General features: G+C 35.9%; 2 protein-coding genes across 2 annotated transcripts in view; one reads left to right on the top strand and one right to left on the bottom strand.

Annotated features, from left to right (window-relative positions):
• LOC141378252 (uncharacterized) overlaps positions 1–6,276 on the bottom strand; it is a 47,604-nt gene extending 41,328 nt beyond the window's left edge. Inside the window, exons 1-4 of the mRNA XM_087287429.1 lie at positions 2,391–6,276; positions 2,091–2,235; positions 1,754–1,987; positions 1,568–1,669 (exon numbers count right to left, since the gene is read on the bottom strand). The gene's annotated coding sequence lies outside the window, so the exon portion shown is untranslated. The remainder of the gene's footprint in view (positions 1–1,567; positions 1,670–1,753; positions 1,988–2,090; positions 2,236–2,390) is intronic.
• The window catches only part of LOC141378264 (serine/threonine-protein kinase pim-2-like), a 77,465-nt gene that overhangs the window by 51,286 nt on the left and 4,163 nt on the right, over positions 1–22,016 (top strand). The window contains exons 3-5 of the mRNA XM_087287541.1: positions 20,693–20,781; positions 20,879–20,920; positions 21,845–21,970. Coding sequence (XP_087143667.1) covers positions 20,767–20,781; positions 20,879–20,920; positions 21,845–21,970 — 183 coding nt within the window. The 5' untranslated portion in view covers positions 20,693–20,766. The remainder of the gene's footprint in view (positions 1–20,692; positions 20,782–20,878; positions 20,921–21,844; positions 21,971–22,016) is intronic.

Genomic DNA, 22,016 nt, shown 5'->3' with positions numbered 1-22,016 from the left:
GGTCCAATTGGTCCAGCTGATCGAGTCTATCTGTGGATGCTCTGGAGAGCTCAGGAGGAAAGGACCATATCTGGATGAGGGCAAATCCAACAGCTGCCAAAGGGGATGCCATTGATGAGGTACCAATGCCTCAAAGGAGCGAAAGGGAACAACTCCAGCAAGGGAAAGCTGACTGGAAACAGAGGAGCCTGAATATTCCAAAGCTCTAAACTACTAAGTGCCACGTGTGGAAGCAAGAGTTTATCAGAGCAAAGAAAAGAGTGATTCTGATAATGTGCCTGAATACCACATACAGAAGTGCCACAAGTCAAGGGATGATGAATGCACAACTGCAGATTTCAGAACTCAGACTCTCAACCACACATCTCCATTAACAACTTTTCAAAGTCTAATGAAGATGCTGATAGCTTGGAATAAGAGAAACAAGGATGAGCAAAGATCAAGATCAACATTTGATGCTTTTTACATTTGCATATTGATTTTGTTTGCATATTGCTTTCATGGTACCTATATATAATATCACTTCAGTATATTCTACATGAGTGTGAAAACTAGCAGCTAGCACTGAACCAACTGAATACTTATGCTTAAAACATTGTTGTCTTTGATGTGTTAAGAGAAAAACAGAGTACAGTCTTTTACTTCCTTCAAATCAAAAGTAAAAGGGAAGATGTTTGGCTGGACTTCTGTCAAAGTACAGTGGCATAATCTAGTCAATTGATAACAGCTATGTGGCTAATATCAGTCACTAGATAGAGGTAATTAAGAGAACTGGATTATGAAATTGCACTTTGGGGTTAAAAGACAATAATATTATGACTAAAGTCTTAAGAGGAGGGATTGAAGAAGATTTTATTCTCTCTGTATGAAGTATTTTCTAAGTGTAAAGCAGTTAATTTTCTCTTCTCAAAATGTATGTAGTGTTTGCAGCAAACATGCCAGCCTGTGTTAAAAATACAGTGATATGTCTGTGTAAGATGAGTATGCCTGCACAGGAGCAACACTAGGAGAAGGCTGAGTGACTGATTGTGTAGAATGACTGAATATGTAAAGCACTGATTATTTATGTTAAATACTTCTATGAAGCTATATGTGTCAGAAGTTAGAATGAGTAACATATTATCAAGTTATTATCCTATCATGACAATGTATGTAAACACTTAGTTCCTTTGCATAAGTTGCATCTATACTTTACTGACATAGACCTGTAACATCTCTGTTGACATGAGCTAGTGGGCTGAGAGCCAAGAATAGCAGGACCCCTTAGACTAAAAACCTATTCAAAAATGGTCAAGAGTTAAAAAGAGACTTAGGGGTGTGTCAAATAATCCTGTATAAAAATTGTAACAAACACACTGAAACTTTAGAAGGTGTCCAGGAGAGACTTCAGAAAGCTCTGGGGTCTGCTCTGCTCTTTCTCGGCTTTATTATGGAGAATAAAGTCTATTTTCTGATATTCAAAACCTCTGGTCTGATAATTTGTGATTAATGAGAAGTCAATATTTACCACAACACATATTGATCTACAATTCAAGTGAAGTAGAATATTACCAATATGAAGTAACACCTGTTCTAAGGTCCTTTTCATTAGCTCCTCCTTCAGTCTGGTCCACACTTCATTTGTCACTTTTGACTTGAATCTGGGATGCAAGGGTGTGCCCTCCTCCATCTGATATTCAAGACAAAAACACTGAGTCAATCACTGAATAATTCTAATGAAAACAAGAGCAAATTCAGCAGGATTACACTGCACCCCTGGTATCTTTTTGAGAGGTCATTCCAGATAGGGTCCTTGATAGTCTTTGTGAAGGAGGAGTCCTCTTTATTCACTGTGAAGTGGTGCTGGAGCTTATTTAAGATAGGCAGAATCTGACCCAAGTTTTGGCTCCTTTCAGCAGAGACGCAGAGGGTTGAAGTGTAAAGTATCTTTGTAATTTTGACAAACTCTTCTGCTTTTCTAAAATCCTCATCAGAAATTCTCTGCAGTCTGTAAAATATGATCAGATTCATTAGCTGGACTATAGATTCATGAGCAAAATCGTTTACACTGAAAATTGAATAAGCATTTAAAATGAGAACAGAGTTTTTACCTGTCCTTGTCCATTAATTTCTTAAGACGATGGTCCATGGAGGTGGCCTGGAAGGCAGGGAACTGCTCTAGGAATCGCTCCACCATGAGGAATAAGCTATTCCACCTTGTTTTCACATCAAGGATGACAGCATGTTCTGGAAGACCTAAAATGGGAAAGAGAAATTTATGTTTGTGTTGGTTATCAAAGTGGCTGTTTATTTGCAGAAATGTTTTACTGCATGATTTAGCAAAGGATTTTTATTAACTATTTGGCCAAAGAGTTTTGCACTAAGGTTCAACTATTCTGATTTCTACCTACCGAGAAGATGCTGCTTCTCTTTAAGGATAGGTTTAGCCAGGGTGGATCTTTTCAGCCACACCACCATTGCTCTGATCCTTCCTGCCCACTGTGAGACTGAGGTAATTGTGGAAAGCTTCTGAGCAGCAATATTGAGAGTGTGAGCAAAGCAGCCAATTTTTTTAATACTCATCTCTTTTTACTGCTACATCCATGTTTGCTGCATTGTCACAGCAACTACTCTATCCTTTATATTAAATTCATCAAGAATATCTCTTATCTCTTCTGCTAAAATGTCCCCTGTCTGGGATGTGTATACTGCCCTTGTATGTCTTTCATGGAACCCTCTCTGACAAAGTGAAGTGACACTGTCAGGTAGTGGTCCTGTGCAATGCTGATCCAGCCATCAGCAGTCACAGCCACATCTCTCACATCTTGCAACTCTTTCTTGATATTTTCTTTTTCAACTGCAGGTATGAGGGTATTTGAGAGCATGTCTCGGCTGGGGGACTGATATCTGGGGTTTAAAGTGCTTATCATCTCCCTATATTTGACATCATCAAACACAAAAAAGTAACATTAGCATTATTTTATCATTGTTGCTTACTATAAAAAGATTTAAAAATTATCTAGGTTAAGAGACTACCTACAAACATGGCCAACAGCCTTAATGGTAATAATATTACAACATCATTTACAGCTTACTGTTCTTAGCTCCACCATGAAGCCTCCACAGGAGAAAAAGGCAGCAAACTTTTAACAATAAAATTTGTAACGGCCCTGTGGCATTCATCTTTCCTTTCCTTGTTCATTTTTCTGCCAGTGCAATGGATTATCACTTGATGGTATCCTAATTCCAGGGTCAGCAGGAGCAGACTATAACATTAATGTGAAGAAAACTTGAAAGCTAAACTGTTAATGCAGCCAAGGATAAGGACATTTAAATAAGACAAGTTTAATGTGAGGTAAACTTTATCATTTACCGTTAACCTTAAAGCATTTTAGTATCAATTTAGCTAGGTATTTAAAGCCATCGGATCAGTACATAACGCTGCACAGCATACATTAGGTCCAAAAAAAGAATGAATACATTTTCCCCGCACAAACTTAGGCCCCGTTCACACTGTCAGGTCTTGATGCCCAATTCAGATTTTTTTGTCTGTCCGTTTACACGTTCTTTTAATTGTGACCCATATCGAATTCATGCGTTTACACTTGCCATACAACCTATGATGCATGCATAAAGGCGGGTCCTAGCATCTGTGCCACACTAGCCACGATGGAAGAAATTTTCTTTTTAGCTCTACGAAATACGTGGTGTAGTATAAGCAGCAAATGGTTCAGTCCAGATTTACCCCCACGCAGTTTATGTAATGGTACGGCCCTGATGTGTGTGTGTGTGTAAGATGTAGCCTGTGTGCGCACTGGTGTTAAAGGGAATAAAGTTGTTCTATGTGTAGCCCGCAGTGCGTGCATTGATAACGTTAATAGCGTAAAAATTACAACACGAATTTGCCCAACTTGAAAATGATTTTGAGGCGAAGGAGGTGGGGAAGGGCCTGCATCGCAGCTAGCGCTTATTGTTTATATGCTGTATGATGTCCTACACCACTGAGAGGAATTTGTGGTACGAGAGAGATCTCAGGTCTAGTGGGAGCAAATAATGGCGACTGACCACCGTCCTCCATGTTTCCTCTGTTGTTGTTGTTTTTTCCCACGTCGGAATATCCACACACGCTCTCTCTTCCACATTGCACCACATTGTCACAAGTTTAAGCAAAAAAAATCGGAATTGGGTCACATTTAACTGGTAGTGTAATCTGGGCCTTAGCTTTAACGGTACACAAGCAAGAAGTGCTAAAAACTGATTTTGTATGTCTGTTTGCCTTTCGGAGCCCCAACCATCGCGCAGTTATCCTCATCAGTCATGGAAGACGACGCTTGTGGTGGGCACGTTGTTGGAGGCCCTGAGTCAGGAAAATACTAAGAGGATGAAGATAATGACTGCGTCGGAGCAACTTTCTGCTCGTAAATTAATTCTGTGTACTGTCACGGGGACTCTGCAGATATCATAATGTCAAATTTAAGACCTTTTACGACCTTTTTAGGACCATTAAGTATTACATTTAGGACCTATATCGCAATATCAAAAACACACGAGAGAAAATGTAAAAGCATTAAATTAGGGGTAAAACAAAGTTATTTAAATTGAACAGTGGTAAAGTCAGATTAAATGCACCGTTGAACTACAGAAAAAACAAACATCTTATGCAGATTTATACTTTCACCTGGCACCGCATCGCACAACTCACAAAACAGATTAAGGCTTTTATACTTGACACGTTCACCATTGAGATATTTTTTTTTAATGACAGGCGGCGCTCCAAAAAAACAGAAAGTAAAATCAGACGAATAAAAAGATAATCATTATCATTGAAGATGTTTTTGGGGGCCTCTTTTTTTGTTGTTTTAACAAACTTATCCCTCAGGTTTTTCCAAAGTTTTACAAAAACTTTCCTCCTTTCCGATGGCTGTTGCAATTTCTAGCCAATAATTATTGGTCATTCTGGCAAGCAGAAATGTAACCGTGATAGAAAATAGGTAATAATAGGTATAAATTAGGTATTTTAGGTATTATAGCTTACTGTACTATTCACTCTTTAAATAAATGCTACTATCAATCCCATTTTATCACTAAAATAAAGTGAACTAGTGTCTGCTGTAAAGTGTTTTGTAAAGTACTTCAATTACTCTGTTGTGGTAATTCTATAGTTGCTATTGTAACACAACTACAGTATGCTGAAGCTTCTTTGGAGAGCAAAAGCACGAAAGGAGTCTGACTGAGCGAGAGCAGATCATTCGCACGTGAGCAGCCAGTGTTTTGAGAGCTCGCAAGCAGTTTTGTCCATGAACAAAAGGAAACCGGCGCGCGAGCAGAGATTCGCTCTCTCGTATTACAGCACTTCTTACTTATAAAACTGCACTTGCGACGTTTGTCAGTGAAATCATGTTGCGTGCACTCAAAGCGAACTTCCGCAAACACAGCGATGATGTCACATTTGCCGCGCGCACTGGGTTTAATATCAGAAAGCTGATTGGCTATTGAAAGTTGACCTTTTTGTAGTTGTAATGCAAATTACAATTGGACTAGTGAAATAAAGAACTACAACACCCCAAAAACCTAGCAATAACAACAAAAATAAAGACCTGTGCAAAAATATTTAAGACCTAGAACAGCAAATTTAAGACTTTTTAAAGCCATAAATTTCGATTTTTTTATTTTAAGACTTTAACACTTTTTAAGACCCCGCGGGGACCCTGTGTCAGGTGTTTTATCATATTTGACGTGTTGCCAGTCTTGGTCGCGATAACTTTACAGATATTGCATCGTGCGCTGTTGCCGTCAATCTTTGCATAATGTAGCCATACTTTTGATTACTTAAACATCCTTTGCATTAAATGTATGCTATGCTCTAAAGTGTAGTAGTGTACGCATTACAGCCTCACATTTGACAAGCTCTGAGTGAGTGCGCGTGACCGTCGTAAACTACTGATTTTCAAGACAGCCTCGCTGCAGTCAATCACCAGCATTTGACCCGGTCACGTTAAGGATGGCTCAGATTTTCTAGCTCACTGACGTTGACAAGATTATACCCTTGAGTATCGAAATTTGGTACCGAACGAAAAAGAATTTTTAGATACTCGATAGTAGCAAGACGATTCGGTCGATACCCAGCCCTAATTGCAAGGTATTCACACACAAAGTAGGCCTACCTGAAACTTTGAATTAGAAAAAGCTTAATAATACATTGGACAGATCATCAACACACTGATTTCTCCTCTTTGTGCTGCTCAGTTTTTGAAAGTGTCCGATTGAGTTTCTTCTTCTGAGGGGAATACTTTAAGTGCTGCCAATAGTTAGTAAAGCCTGGCTTATTGTGGTCAAAGTAGTTGATTATATTAATAAAAGTGAAACTGACAGGAGCAGTATGGATTGTCATTCACTGAACTTGTCATTAACTAAACATGATGTAGCCTAATATAGGCTATTCTGAAACTGTGAATATTTTGCTGTCATTTTAATTATATTAAGACTTTATTCAACAGACCACTTTGTGTTTTGGCGCTGAAGCATATAAGTGGACCTTGTTTTAAACTTTCTCCGTCTCACTCAAAAAAGGAAACATAAGCTGGACCACAACATATATCAATGTCATAATGAATGCTCAAATAATGTAGCCTATAGTTTATAGCAAGCATCATGTTTAGTTAGATTGTGTGTTTGTCATATACAGTCAGCCTATAGGTCTGTTATTTTTACTAAAGAAGATTTACAGATGTTACTACTTCAATGTGTTCCTTGTGCCGCCATTCATACCGCGGCGATGGCGTTACTTGATGCGCCAGCAGCATTTGACCGCTGGGTGGCACTTTAACCACAGATATTCAGCTTTGCCTTTTCACAATGCTAAACAGACTGTTCTGTAGGCGTAGCTTACTGTGTGTGATGTGATGTGTTCAATTAAAATATAATTTTAATTGAGTTTTTCTGGTAATAGACATGCTCTTACACTATACTATGCTGTAGAAAAGATACATGGTGAGAAGTCAAAAAGCAAATATAAGAATTAAGTTATTAGCCTTCAGTGCCCGATTAAATTGCGTTGGGGTGAAAATAATGTTTTGATTTCTTTGACTACCATGGCAATGTTATTATCTCAAATCCTAAACATGCGCATATGAAAAACAGCAAAATAATATAGATTATCCTGCCGGTAGAGCACATCACCTCACAGTTGTGAACATGCGATCACCTCAACTTACATTTAAAATTTGTTTACCTGGTTTATTGTAAACTTTTTAAGTGCAAAGAGGATTCGTTTTGGAAAATACAATTGAAGAAATGAAAGACAACTAAAGTGAAAGCACAAACATTCAGTATAAATAAGTAGTCTTAAATAAATAAATAAATAAATATATATATAAATAAATAAATAAAGCAGTCTTTTAGTCTAAATATAGAGAGATGAAGTTTGCTATTTTGATAGGACTAAGACAAGATATTTTCATTTATGTTTTTAATTTACGTTTTTATTTACATTTTCGTTGTTGATTATATTTTACTATCTCATTTTATGTTTCAGTACATAATAATAAACGAATAATGAAAATAAATAAATAATGAAAATAGGACATAAATTAAGTCTGGCAGGTTTATTTTTAATAATTTAGTTTCAGTTCCGTTTTTTTGTTTCAAAACGTCAATGTTCTGCTTTAAAGTATAACTGTTTTGTTTTGTTTTTTTACTTAATGGCTCAGTAAGTTCACCTCAGTCACCTTGCATATGTGTGTGAAATATAATGCCGCATAACCGCGGAAAAAGAAGAAAAGGCTGTCAGTTAAAGCTAATCAAAATTAGCTATATTAAAATACAGCATTTATGTTAATACAGGCAGAGTGTGAACAAACTCAAGGCTAAGATATGCGCTTGCTTTTTAATGCATTTAAAATATAAATAAATGTTTTTTTTTTTCTTTTTTTGTATGGTAAAGGACAATGCACATTATGTTATTGATGTAAACTTAGGCTAAAACTTACCATTGATAAACGTGACCTACCTCAAGCAGATCACTTAAAGTGTAATAAAAATAATGTTGCCGCAGGACATAAACGAAGTCCCGCAAGTTTATTTTTAATAATTTAGTTTCAGTACTATTAATTTTTTTTTCTCAAAACATCAATAGCACCTTCAATAATCTAAACATTAAAGATGGACCGCAAGATGTGTTGAGTGGCTATATGTGGTGAAGAACGATGGCAAAGCTAAGTGTGATTATTGTAATAAACTAATAAGTTATAAAGCAGAGAGTCCCGACCAACAGGACTAAGCATATGCGGTTGGCTCATTCTTCACGAATATAGAATTAAAATAATGGCGCGTTAGGTTCATTGTGCATCCCGCAGGTGAAACCAACAAGGGTTGTGCATTTTAGTTTAACTTTTTTGAGCGTTATAAGCAGCTCGGTGTTAGTTTTTAATTTAATATATATTGAGCCGAAACTAAGCAGCGCATTCTCTCCGCCTCCTCGTTTATAACCAGCGGGACACGCCACTGAAGCAGGAGAGACACTCCGTCGTTCATAATCTTAGCTGATGTGTCGGAGTCGAAAGAATATATCAAAGAGGAATGTTCTTTTAACAGTCCCGATATGTTCAATCTTTTTTCCCCTGTCATTTCTCTTCAGCAAATTATATTTTTAAAGCTGCTTGATTCTTTTAAAACCGAAAGCAGAGCCCGTCAATTGGTGTTTTTTTCATAAGATACTCCTTTATTAATGTTTTATTTTATGAGTGTCTTTAATGTGCTTTTTAATAGTTTTATTTTATTCAAAGCAGCACCTAAAAGCGAATTTATCCTCAAATCGTGGCATGACAGCGATGTCATGTCGCATATATTGCCTTTTTTTCTGATCTTTTTGCATAAAGGTTTTAATCAAAAGACAGGTAATTTAATTACTTTCGATGTGCTAAAATATTTGTTAAATAAATGTTATTTTAAAAAAGGCATATGCAATGTGCTCTGACAGGTAAAATCAGATTCTTTCTCTCTTTTAAGTTCAAAGCAAATTTGAATGCCAAAGGATTTTAGATGCATATTCAAGACTATATGTAGTATATTAACATCAACAAATTAATAAAATAAGTAGCAAATGAGAAATAAATGACAGACAAGTTGGTAAAAACAGACATTATCTCTAAAAGTTATCAGAATTGCAAGATTAAAACAGCTGAATATAGGCCTAAAATAAATCTAGAAAGCTTGCGCACTGATATTTATTCTTTTTTTTTTCCGAATAACGAACAATTTCAACCGCGGGGAGATACCGACAGCTTGATTTGCAGTATTTTCTAACATGTTAGAAGCGGGCAGCGGACATCAGCCAGCCGTAGAGACGGGCCGGCACAAAAAAAACATGGCTGCCGGTGGGGAAGCGGCTGTGCCCTCAGCAGCTGATTGAGACGGAGCTGCATATCCTAACTAAGCGCACTAAATACTCCGAGACAGGCACGTGCACATAGGGCTCAACCTGTGCAGTGCACATGCCCTTTTTAGTGCCCTTCCAAAATGATCAAAAGTGCCCCCGCGACGCGGCACACCCTCGGTCCCGCTCTTCAAAAAATTTATCCTGCACATGCCACGGGCCTGCTCCGAGATCCAGGAGAAATTCTACCCGATAATCCAACACATACAAAACAATTTGAGTCCCTGTCGAACAGAACCCATCTTACTGGGGGAGTGTGTGTGCTGCTGTGTGTTCAACCACCCGCTCCTGTCTCCAACACACAAGCTGGAACTCTTTATGTGGACCTACTTTTAATAATAGGCTACTATTATTACCTTTATACTGTTTTATGTTATCAAAAATCTATTTTTATTTTTATTATTATATTTTTATTTTTTTATTCTATTTTTATTTTTATTAATCATTTTTTTTATTATGTTATTTTCATATTTGTTTGCACTACTGCCCTTTTTGCACTGTCTTGTTTGTGAGACGCGACGCTGCACTGCTTTGGCAAAACGAATGTACAGTTACTTGTCATACCAATAAAGCACCTCAAATGTGAAAATGTGAAAATAGCCTAGGCAACAAATAACAAATAGTAGTCTAATAATAACAAAAAAGGCCCTTTTCATTTTCATACAATAGGCCTATGTGTGGGTTTTGACAATATGTGTTTAATTAAGCTATAAAGATTTGCCTATCAGATGAAATGCATAGTAAAATATGAAATAAATGTCTCTTTTGCTGAATATTTAATTAATCTATATATTTAATATTTAAAAAATCAACTCCTTTTTGCCCAGAGAAAGAGGCGCGCGGCACTAGCGGACATGGGGCGCTTTCCCAAAAAAAGACGTAGGCTACAGTAACTTGCGGCTGAACTATGCACAGTTTGGGAAAAAAAAGGATATAGTGATGCATGTTTCCCAAAACCCCTAGTTTCTCTGTCGCAGATCCATCATTTGAATCACGTTATAAGTAAAACGCACATAATGATAAAGCACACCATCATCACGAGGGCAATTAAATAAAGACAACCTAAACATATTTTTAATTGTTTATTTATGTAATGTGAGTTTTTATAACTTTGTTCTTTAAATTATTTCAATATAACTTAGGCTATTCTATCGTGATGACACCATAAAAGGCCTTCAATGCACTGATATAGGTAATAGGGATAAAATAAAAAGCCGATTTCACTATTGACCCTGTTTTTATTCATTGACGGCTTCCCAACGCCGCAATTCTGTTGCGCGAAAAAAAGCTGCTGCAAATAAGCAAATTTATGACAATACACATTTAATAGTTTCATGAAAGTAGTAGCTGGTGTGCTTCATCTGCGTGATTCTGATTTGACATTCTTCCGCTAAACTTGCTCTGTGTTGAGGTGTAAATGGGCTATGCTCTTTGCTATTGAGGCTAACACATCAAGGTGTAAATGAGCTATAGTTCTCTTTGCAACTTTCAATTTTGAGGTGGGGGAAGTGGGAAGAGGCAATTCAAATGTACCATCTCTAAAAATAAAAAGGCCGCTTACGCGGCATTTGTGTTTAAAGATTATTACCTTATTTTTATTTTATTATTATTAATTTATTCATTCATTCGTTCGTTCATTTTCTTTTCGGTTTAGTCCCTTTATTAGTCTGTGATCGCCACAGCGGAATGAACCGTCAACTTATCCAGCATATATTTTACGCAGTGGATGGCAGGAGGGCCAGCTGGGGCTTCGGAACGGAGTGAAAGGAAAGGCGGAATTTGCCCCGAGTCTGGGAAAGATGGCTTGCCTTATTACACTAGTTTTTCTATCGCACACATGCGCCAAAATAAAAAAATAAATAATAAAGGGAAAGAAAACATCTAGCCTTGAGGTCTTTTTGCTTATAATCGCCCTTATGTTTCCGTTTTAAATGTAAGGCTGTTGCATAAAATAATACAATTTTAATTTATAAGTTACTTTGCTGCGTCCCCCTTGATGTTTCAATAACGCATAATAATCTACACACCATATTAAAGACACAGCAGACATAAAGGTTGTGTGTGAGAGCCCGAGCAAAAAAGAATCAGAAATGGATCACGCACGCACAAGAAAAAAGGCAATTATGCAACACATGACATGCATCGCTCTCAATTGACGGGCTCTGCTTTCTGTTTTAACATAATCAAGCAGCTTAAAAAATAATTTGATGAAGAGAAATGACAGGAAAAAAAGTAAAAAAATAAAAATAAAAAGATTAAACGTATCGGGACTGTTAAAAGAACATTCCTCTTTAATATATTCTTTCGACTCGGATACATCAGCTAAGATTATGAATGACGGAGTAGGCTATCTCTCCTGCTTGCTTCAGTAGCGTGTCCAGCTGGTTATGAACGAGGAGGCGGAGAGAATGCGCTGTTTAGTTTCGGCTTGATATATTTATATAAAAACTAACACCGAACTGCTTATAACGCTCAAAAAGTTAAACTAAAATGCACAACCCTTGTTGGTTGCACCCGCGGCATAAAAAACCTAACGCGCCATTATTTTAATTCTATAATCGTGAAGAATGAGCCATAAGATTGAGATCGTTGACGGTGCTCTCCAGCGGCAAGTTCCTGGCGAGTGAAAAAATTTGTATGCAGAAATAGGACAAGAGGAAAAACATTTTAAATTATATAACAAGCATCGTATTCTTTCAAATCCTCGCCCAGTTTTAGTACAAGTTGTGTTATTTATATTTGTGGCTGTGAAGTTTATTAATATATATATATATATAGGCTATATATATATATATATATATATATATATATATATATATATATATATACCTGACCAGCGCTGACAGCAAACGCATAAAGGACAGAGTGAAAGAATTTCTACGGTCCACACGAACCTCTGTTAGCGCCCACCGACGTCTTCAGTATTAGAGACAACTTAAAAGAAAACATTCAGCTATTTTTGTATTTCTATTTGCTTTTTTTCCTCAGAATAAATATATCCTCTTAACCAACTGTATGACTGTTTTTTCCCGATTATACGCAAAAGAAATAGTTTTTAACGTGTTTTTCATGCTTTATTTCTAACACGTTTATGAATTATAAGTTTTAGCCTAAGGTTACCAGACAAAACAACAATAACAACATTATTATACATCATAGTAGCATGTAGACAATAAAACATAAAACAGGCAACATATCGACTCATGCGCACACATGAGGCCCGTTGCCAGCCTGGTGAAAGGGATGGTTCTTTTTTTTCAAGTGGACCTTTTTGCAGTTATACGCCTCAGTTTCCATTTAACTATGAGATTTAAATACTACATTTTTGTGACTTTTTTGCTGGATTAGCCAGTCAGATGTCATTATAACCACACTTTTTGATGTACTAAAATATTTCCTAAAAAGTGCAGTTAAAAAATTCAAACAAGAGAAATTTTTAAAATACAAATTTATTAAATCATATGTCATTAGAAAAATAGCAATCTGTTTTAAAGTTTTAAAGTAAAAAAAAAAAAAATATATATATATATATATATCATTTATTAGACAAAAAACACACTGGCCAAACCTTTGACAGCTTTTTCTTCTTTTTTCGCGGTTATGCGCGCATTAGCCTATATTTCATATGCATATGTAAGGTGACTGAAATTAAAATTAAAATACAAAACATACTGATCCATTAAGTAAAAAAACAAAACAACAATTTTACTTTAAAAAGAAGAACATTGACGTTAACATTATTTTATTATACTTTAAGTGATCTGATTGAGGTAGGTCACGTTTATCAATAGTAAATTTTAACCTAAGTTTATATTAATAACATACAGTGCATTGTTCTTTACCATACAAAATAAAAAATAATAAAAGAAACATTATACACCATAGTCGCCTGTAGCCTAAAAAGGCCGCAAATCTTTTTAAATGCATTAAAAGGCAAGCGCATATCTAAGCCTTGAGTTTGTTCACACTCTGCCTGTATTAACTTACATGCTGTATTTTAATATAGCTAATTTTGATGAATTAGCTCTAACCTTTGACAGTTTTTTTTTCTTTCCGCGGTTATGCGCGCATTATATTTCAAATGCATATGCAAGGTGACTGAAATTGAAATTAAAATACGAAACATACTGGGCCATTAAGTAAAAAAACAAAACAACAGTTATACTTTAAAGAGAACTTTAAAGAGAACATTGTTGTTTTGAAACAAAAAAATAACTGAAAATTATTAAAAGTAAACCTGCTAGATATGTCCTGCGGCAAAATTATTTTATGAAGCAGTATTCAACTTAAGCTCTTTAGACCATGCGCCTGACCGTTTCTTAGTGTTTCACCACATGTCCTTAAATACATAAGGCCTATTTTTATTATTTTTCATTATTCGTTTATTATTATGTACAATAATTGTGACATAAAATTAAATAGTAAAATATAATCAACAATGAAAATGTAAATAAAAAGGTAAATTAAAACATAAATGAAAAGGTCTTGTGTTAGTCCTACCAAAATAGCAAACACTGAAAATCTCTTTACATTTAGGCTAAAAGACTGCTTTAATTTTTTAATTTAGGCATACTTAGAATATTTGTACTAAATGTTTGTGCTTTCATTTTAGTTGTCTTTTACTTCTTCAATTCTATTTTTCAAAAAGAATCCTCTTTGCACTTAAAAGTTTAGAATAACAATAAATCGTGTTAACAAATTTTAAATGATTAATAAAGGAATTATAAGGCTTTGACTTATTGTTTAATCTCATTTACAAGCACAAAAGCATATTTAAGGCTGCTGTGTGGGCTATTTCTGTCGGTTCGCATCCCATCCCTTTGCGCCCCCTGGCGGCTCATTCACAAACTGCGGTCATACACTAAAAACAAAGCGGCTCCTATTTCAAACGGCGGCGGTATATGACGCGGCGGTAATAGTCACTTTGAACTCTCACCTACTGTATCATTTGAGTTTATCACCAGAGCTATAGAAACTGTATTATGCTTAGAAAAAAAAACAGCACAGTATCAGATCTGTATTAATCAATGCTCAGAATTTTTGGTATCGAGATCGGATCGGTTCCAAAAAAAATGGTATCGGTGCATCCCTAGAAAAAAATAAAGGTACACAAACTGCCATGATGTTTCAAGGGGTTAAAAGAGAACATGGTTGTATTTTTGAGTGCAATATGTACACTTTAGGTTTTGGTTTTAAGATACTAATGTGGAGCTTTACATACAAACACAAACTTTGAAAAGCCCCAGCTTTAGCACAATTACTGAGAGTGTATTAGCATTTCATCATCATCATCATCAAAAAAAGAAGAAAAAAGAACATACCTGAAGACTTGCATAACAAACATCCACCACAGATGTTGGCCAGTTTTAGAAACAATTTCACAAGTATATCTGAAAGCTTGAACAGTTCAATTATATTAATACTAGGGATGCTCAATATCATCGATTAACCGTTAACCAAAAGGGTGCGTTTGTAACCGATTAATGCTATCAGTTAAACCATGAAACATATTATTTGAAATATTTTTAGTTTGGCTGCATAAGGGGCCGATTGAATGCGCCTTTGCGTTAAGAGGGGCATCTTTTGCTCGCGGCTCATCCCAGAGCAGCAGTTTGTGTTGTCAAGACAACTACAGAGAAGTTTTAAAGAGCATGGTTTCCGCTACATTCATTCTTCCATGGCGGGGACCAAAATGCATCCCGCCACGGCTACATTATCCATTCAAAACATTCAGTTATTGTTGTTGTTTTTAATAGCGGATTATAATCGCATCAAAATGTATTAAAAGGTAAGTGGATTATAACGCAAACTTTTCTGTAACCGTATAGTCTGTTTAACCCTTTGGCGTAACGTGCTGACTGACTGACAGGTGCGCGATGCGTGAGGCCAGAAAACACGAATAGCTTTCAGTTAAGATGAACACAGTTTCTATAGTTCTACTTTATTTAAAGATAAAGGAATATGGCTCTGCATATAATCACTCTATCTTGCTAGAGTTTATAGCCGTTTCGCTTTACTTCAGGACGCATTATTGCCGCTCTGAAGGTCTAATCGCTGTTTTAAGTTATCCAGAGCTGGATGAATATACAAATCTTGAATATCAATTTATTATATATTATTAAATATTACAATTGTAACAACACAGACACAATCGATACCCTGCTGATTCAGTCGTTTCATGAGAAGAAGCGCGGTCCTCTCTTCTTTTTTCCTTGTCAACATAAAGGCAGTGAGGTGCGCCTCGTTTTCGGCCCCTTGTTTAACTGCAAGGCATACTTAACTTGCGGGACGACAACGTATAACCCGTGCCTACAGACACATTTGCCAAAGAAGCAAAATGGAAGAAGAATATTGCTGTTTAACAGACGTGTTGATGCCAAACTAGCGCTGATGTTGACCTGGATCTGCATCATAAACACAACAAATAGGCTTTACCTTTTATTTTATAGCTTATAAAGCATGTATGCACAATAATGTAACATCATATTTAAACAACAAAACTGTTTACAAAAAGTCAACCTATGCGCGCGTGTTGTTCATCATGCAGCGCGCGCACTTGAACCGCGAGAGAGAGAGAGAGGAAACCATATCAGGACATATTCTTTAAAATAATGATTTCTATTAAAATGTAAAAAGGTTTTGTGATTATAATAATGACAGCGGGGCATTAAATAAATGCATATTTTCCGTGGAGCTGGCGATTTGAGAAAGTCTGCGATTTTATTTGACAGAAGAAAAAAAAAACATGATTGGCGAAAAAAAAACAGCCTATGCCGGTTATTAAAAAGAATCAGTCAGTATTTTTGTTTTGTAATATAAATTAATTATTGAAGTGAAAATAATTTAGGGCAGTCCTATTTATTTTATTCATTTTATTTAGTTCTTCTCTTATTCTGTTCTTCTGTGCTAAACACTGCAAGTGCGTAAAGATGCTCTGTTGTTTTGTTCTATTATTAATATGCTAGCACAGTGGTTCTCAAACATTTTTCATCAAGTACCACCTCGGAAAAAATTTGTCTTTGCAAGTACCACCATAATGAGCAGTTTTGAAATACAGTAGCGTATTAGGTCTAGTTAAGCAGCTTAAGCTCTGTACAGTTTAAAAAAGAAATAACTCCTGGTTTGTTAGCACCTGGAAATGTTGCCTAGACCTCATAAATATAGGCTTTATGTCATCATATTCGTATATAAATCATTTTTGATAATTTCTTTAAATATATGAAGCATGTACATATTACATATTTGATTCATCCGCGTACCACTAGAAAGAAGCCTGCGTACCACTAGTGGTACACGTACCACAGTTTGAGAACCACTGTGCTAGCATATAAAAATAAATTAGTATTTTAAAATGCATTATTTAATGTGTCAGACACAAAATAGACACGTCAATTTGTTTAATATAAAATTAATTGTAATCTGACCAGTTAACCGTTAATAACCGATTAATGAGCGACGGTTGTCGGTTAGCAAAATTAACCGAAATGAGCATCCCTAATTAATACATTATAATTTTGGAACAAATACAGAAATACAAAATAACAGGGCATGGAACTTTAATCATACCTCTGAATGGGGGAAATTTTCTTGCACATTTAACTGCTGTCTTCCAAGTCCAGCCATAGTGAGATGTACTTCTGCCTCTCCTTTTGGTGTTTTTTCATGCTGTTTGTCCAGCAGGTAAAAATACATTAATAAGCTTTTACATTGCCCCTTATATGGTGCAAAACAGCTTTTCCCTCTACGCTCCTCTCGGAAAAACCCAGGAAATGACCTACAAATATTTTCTCATTAGTGTAGGAACAATTTGTATTAGAGAAAAAAACACATTAGATTCTTCTACACACACAGTCATCCACTGAATCTCACACCTCATTTCTTGCTGAACTGACTGGCTCTGGAAACTTGATGTTGTCCTCTCTCTCTGTGTTGAACTAATCTCTCTTAGTTGGTTTGTGTTCTCTGGTGATCTTAGGGTGTTGGTGAGCCTCGACACCAGGCTTTGAGCAGCAGATATTATTTCTCCAAATGGAACCTGATAAACATTAACATAAAATTAAGCTGTAAGTCATGCAGAATTATGATTGACAATGGTTAAAGAGGGTAGACAGACAGACAGACAGACAGACAGACAGACAGACAGACAGACAGACAGACAGACAGACAGACAGATAGATAGATAGATAGATAGATAGATAGATAGATAGATAGATAGATAGATAGACAGAACGATGGATGGATGGATGGATGGACAGATTTTATTTAGGTTTTAATGCCATATCAGAAGCATTGGCTATATTCATGGCAAAAAACATGTACTAAATATACAATTTATAATCATATCATATCAGTTAGCATGATGACGCTCATTGCAGTTAGTAAACAATCTTAGCAAACATACATTTTAAAATAACAACAAAAAACATACAAGTAGCAAGCAACAACACTGAAAACAGTCATATACAATCTTTTAGTTAGATTAAAGATAAATATTGTAAAACACCTTTTCAAACAGCTCACTTCAAATATTTCCAGAATAAAAACATTCTCCAATATCATTTAAAAACACAATGTGTATTTTTACATGATATTAGAGAACGTTTTTATTCGGGAAATATTTTAAACATATTAAAATGTTTTATCGGTAAAATATTTTTACACAAGTCACCAATAGGTATTTCTTCCGCTTTTCATAAATATGCGAGTGTAAGCCATGAGTGTCTGATGCTACATCTTGTATGAACAACCTGGTCATGTCTATTTTCAAAATGGTAATTATTCCTTTCATTAATTAATGGATTCACTTCATACCATGTGTTTTTCCTACATTCATCCCATTCCATCTGCCATTTCTCATTAACATACAGATTTAAAACAGGTTTAACATCAGACACAGGAAGTTTACGTTCTGTTATCTCCAACTTCTATCTTCCTTTATCATGCTTTATCTGCACGCTCATTTCCAACTCATCCCATATGACCAGCCTGGTATCCAGCAGAAAATAATATCAAAGTCTTTAGTCTTTAAAAGGTCCACTTTTTCTATTATGCTAAAAATCTTAGTATGATCAGTTTTCATAGATTCAAGTGCTTGTAAGCAGGACATAATCTGAGCTAATTAAAAACAGACAGACAGATAGATATTGGGCATTTTTCTAATACTAAGAAACGAGTCTTATGTTGAGCAGGTAGATTTGAGGGAATAGTCACTATATGAGACAAAATATACTTTTTTGGCTATTTGCTCAAATTATTTAAGTTAGGTTACTCTACTTTAGATAAGAATTCTCTTCATAAAGACTTTGTAAATTGCTATAAATATATAAAAACGTCATTTCTGCTTAGTAATGTGGATTGCTAACTTAAAGATAATATAAAAACGTATATCTGAACATATAATCTTCTCTCATAAATCAATGAGGAGCTTATTTATTCAGCTTTCAGATGAAATACGAGTGTTTAAATGACTGCCCCTCATGATTTACGCCCATGGGTCCGGGTCACTTATTTAACCAATTGCTAATCTGCACAGACTTTATTACATTATTCAATATATTTTCCCACTCATTCGGTGATAATAAGATAAATTTACGTAGATCTCAAGTTTTTTAAACAATTGATGGATTTGATTCAGTGTCATAAAAATAAGCAAAAACCCTCAAATATTTAACTTGCCTTTTGCTGATATCTTCTTTATAATAGATCAATAGTCTTTCTGGCTTTCAAAAACACTTAATCAACAGATGCCATGTTATAGTTAAACACCGTTAAGTGATTCACTGAGAAGTTCTGCGCTCGCTGCCTGTCAAGTTCACTTACGTTATGCTAACTTAGCTTGCTATCCTCGGCCCGATCTTAATTTTGATTCTGTAAAATGTCTAAGAAACACAGCGAAAATGGACCTCATTGAGTCTCAACCTTTATTACAGCTCATGGAGGACAGTTCTCAAAGAGGGATTAACAAAAGTCTTACCTGAGACGGTGTGTGGGAGCTGCCCAGACATTTTGTTCGGGGGGCTTCCTTCAGTCAGGATTCAGGATCTCATCACGCAAGCGCACTGTTGTGATCGATGACTCTGGCTCGTTTATTAATGCCTGTGACCGCGGTGATGTATTTTGACAGTGGACTGTCGCTGTTTGATTCGTACTCTTCGTGTCCGTGGTGAAACTATTTCGTGTCTGTAAAGTAACGTCACAAGTTATGTTCCGTTTTCCTTTGCGGTTTCATAATTGCAGATGCGTGAATTTTATAATTATAACAGAAATTTTATTCCATAGGTTAGCAACTTCACGTACTGCCGCCAAGACATCCTCGTTTCCATGACAACTAACATTAGACTCCGGAGCTCTCGATTTCTTAGCAGCAGACTTCTGGACAAGAGTCAACGCATCGTGATTCCGTATTACATTGTAAATTCAGTGCAGAGCTAAAGGCCGATGCAGAGTCCTCAAATTAATCAGCCGTGTTGGACCCGTCAAACATCAATCATGCCAGGCCTTGCGTGATTAACTTTATTCTTCCCTCTTTTCCCCATGCAGAGATGGCAAAAGAGTTGTATAAGGTCCACGCGTATTTTATAATGTTATCACGAGCCCTAAACAGTAGGTTAATATGCCACTTCACCTTTTACACCCTGAAGAATAAACGCGAACACCTGTACCTACAGGACCCCCATCCCATCTTTGGTCTGGCCCTACGCTACGTCATAAATCGAACGCGCTCTGCACCGCGAGTGTCAGAATCCACCAGACGCCTGACAGAACAGACGTGTATTGAGGAACTTTTCATTTGATACTCAGACAAGGCGAAAACTCAGATAATTAACTGCAGTAAACTCATTTATACACCCTAGAGAGCGTTATTTACTGCTAATAAATGGAAAAAAGTATGTTACATGTTCCCGGTCCTTCCGGACAAAGAAGACCGCCATGTAGACAGAGGATAGGGCCTTCTCCTGGTTCTGGTACATTTGAATGTATTTTTAATGTTTGATTGATGTTGTTTAACCCTTGTGTTGCTGTTTCATACACACTGGGGTCATTTGGCCTCAACTTTCTCTCAGTTTCAGCAAATGGAGTGATTTTTTTAGTGACAAACTATTTTGACATATTTTGGGAAAAGGCTTTTGAATTAAAAAAAGTTTCAAAAAACTTAATTCGGGGCAAATTGGCTTTGTTTATGTTGTTGGCTGTTACGGGTTAAATTGCTTTATTTTTATACTGTCTGTTCAGGCATAACTAGAAGCTGTCTCAAATGAACATGCTGTTTTTATCTTTCAGTGGAAGCAAAATATGACCTGAAAGAAAATATTGGAGCTGGCTGCTACGGCAATGTCTATCGTGGTATCAGAAAAATGGACGGCAAACAGGTAAGTCTATTCACCCTAGTCCAGTTTAGAGGACATCAACTTTAGAGAAATCATGTTTGATTGCTCACTCATGTTTAATTCTACTTTTCATCCACAGTTTATCATCAAGTCGACTACTTCAGAAGTTGACAGCAATGTGGTAAGTCTGAAAACATCATGCGTGATTCATATTTGAAGCATCACAAAATACATTTAATAGATGAGTCTGTCTGCGGCTGTGGTTATACAAATATCTACTGATCATTTTGTGATTCACTGCTGTTTTCTGTTTATTTATGGTTATGATGGGAATTAATATGTGCTCTGCCGAGTTTTGATGCTGAAAATTTAACTCTGCAGTTTAACAGTGACTTTATATACATATAACAGAAAAAAGTAGTCACATGCCAATATTCAATAATTCAGTATATCATAATAATGAACATGCACAATAATGAATAATTATTATTTACACTTTTAGAGTGTCTTTTAAGATTATTTTATTCTGCAACATGTTGAACCCTTATTAAGCCATTTATTTTCAAACATGATGCTTTTCTCATGTTAATCTGGGCTACGACTTTGGGAATTCAGAGACTGTTTGTCTTTGGTTCGTTAACTCTGTGCAGTAAAGTCCTCTCGTTAACATCAGTTAATTTATCTAAAGTAGTTTAGTTTATACTTTATTATAGTGTTACCTATTATTGTACTTTATAATCTTTTTTTACATGTATTTAATAAGCAATACACTAGGTATTGTTGTAATCATACCTGATAAAGTAATCTGTTTCACAGCTCAGCTTAATATCTTGATAAAATCAAAGCTTCCGCAATTCATCACATTAAAATCTAATACCGTCTGAAGCCGAATTACCAGATTTTTACATCACAATTGACAAAACCAGTGCAGATAATAAACATCAAGCTCCCATAATGCATTTCAAAAGCATAAATAAACACACAGAAAAAAAACATGAATCACAAAATACGGAAAGCTGCTGATTTACAGATTTTCTTTTACAGTTATATTGAAAAACAGGATTACATGTTGTTGATATGCAGCTAATGTGCACTTTATCTTCAGCCTGGATATCCGTTACCCATACCAATCGAAGTGGCCATGATGACAATTGTGAGAGATCCCCCCAGCCCGCTGCTCATCAAGCTCCAGGAATGGTTTTTAGTTAAAGTGGAGAAATTGCCAAGAGGAGTAAGTGTATTTATACAGCACATTTCATGCACAATGCGCTGCAGGA

The sequence above is a fragment of the Danio rerio genome, chromosome 16 (genome assembly GCF_052040795.2).
Source record: "Danio rerio strain M-AB ecotype USA chromosome 16, GRCz13ab, whole genome shotgun sequence".
In the NCBI taxonomy this organism is placed as follows: Eukaryota; Metazoa; Chordata; class Actinopteri; order Cypriniformes; family Danionidae; genus Danio; species Danio rerio.
This window is presented reverse-complemented; position numbering and strand designations above follow the sequence as displayed.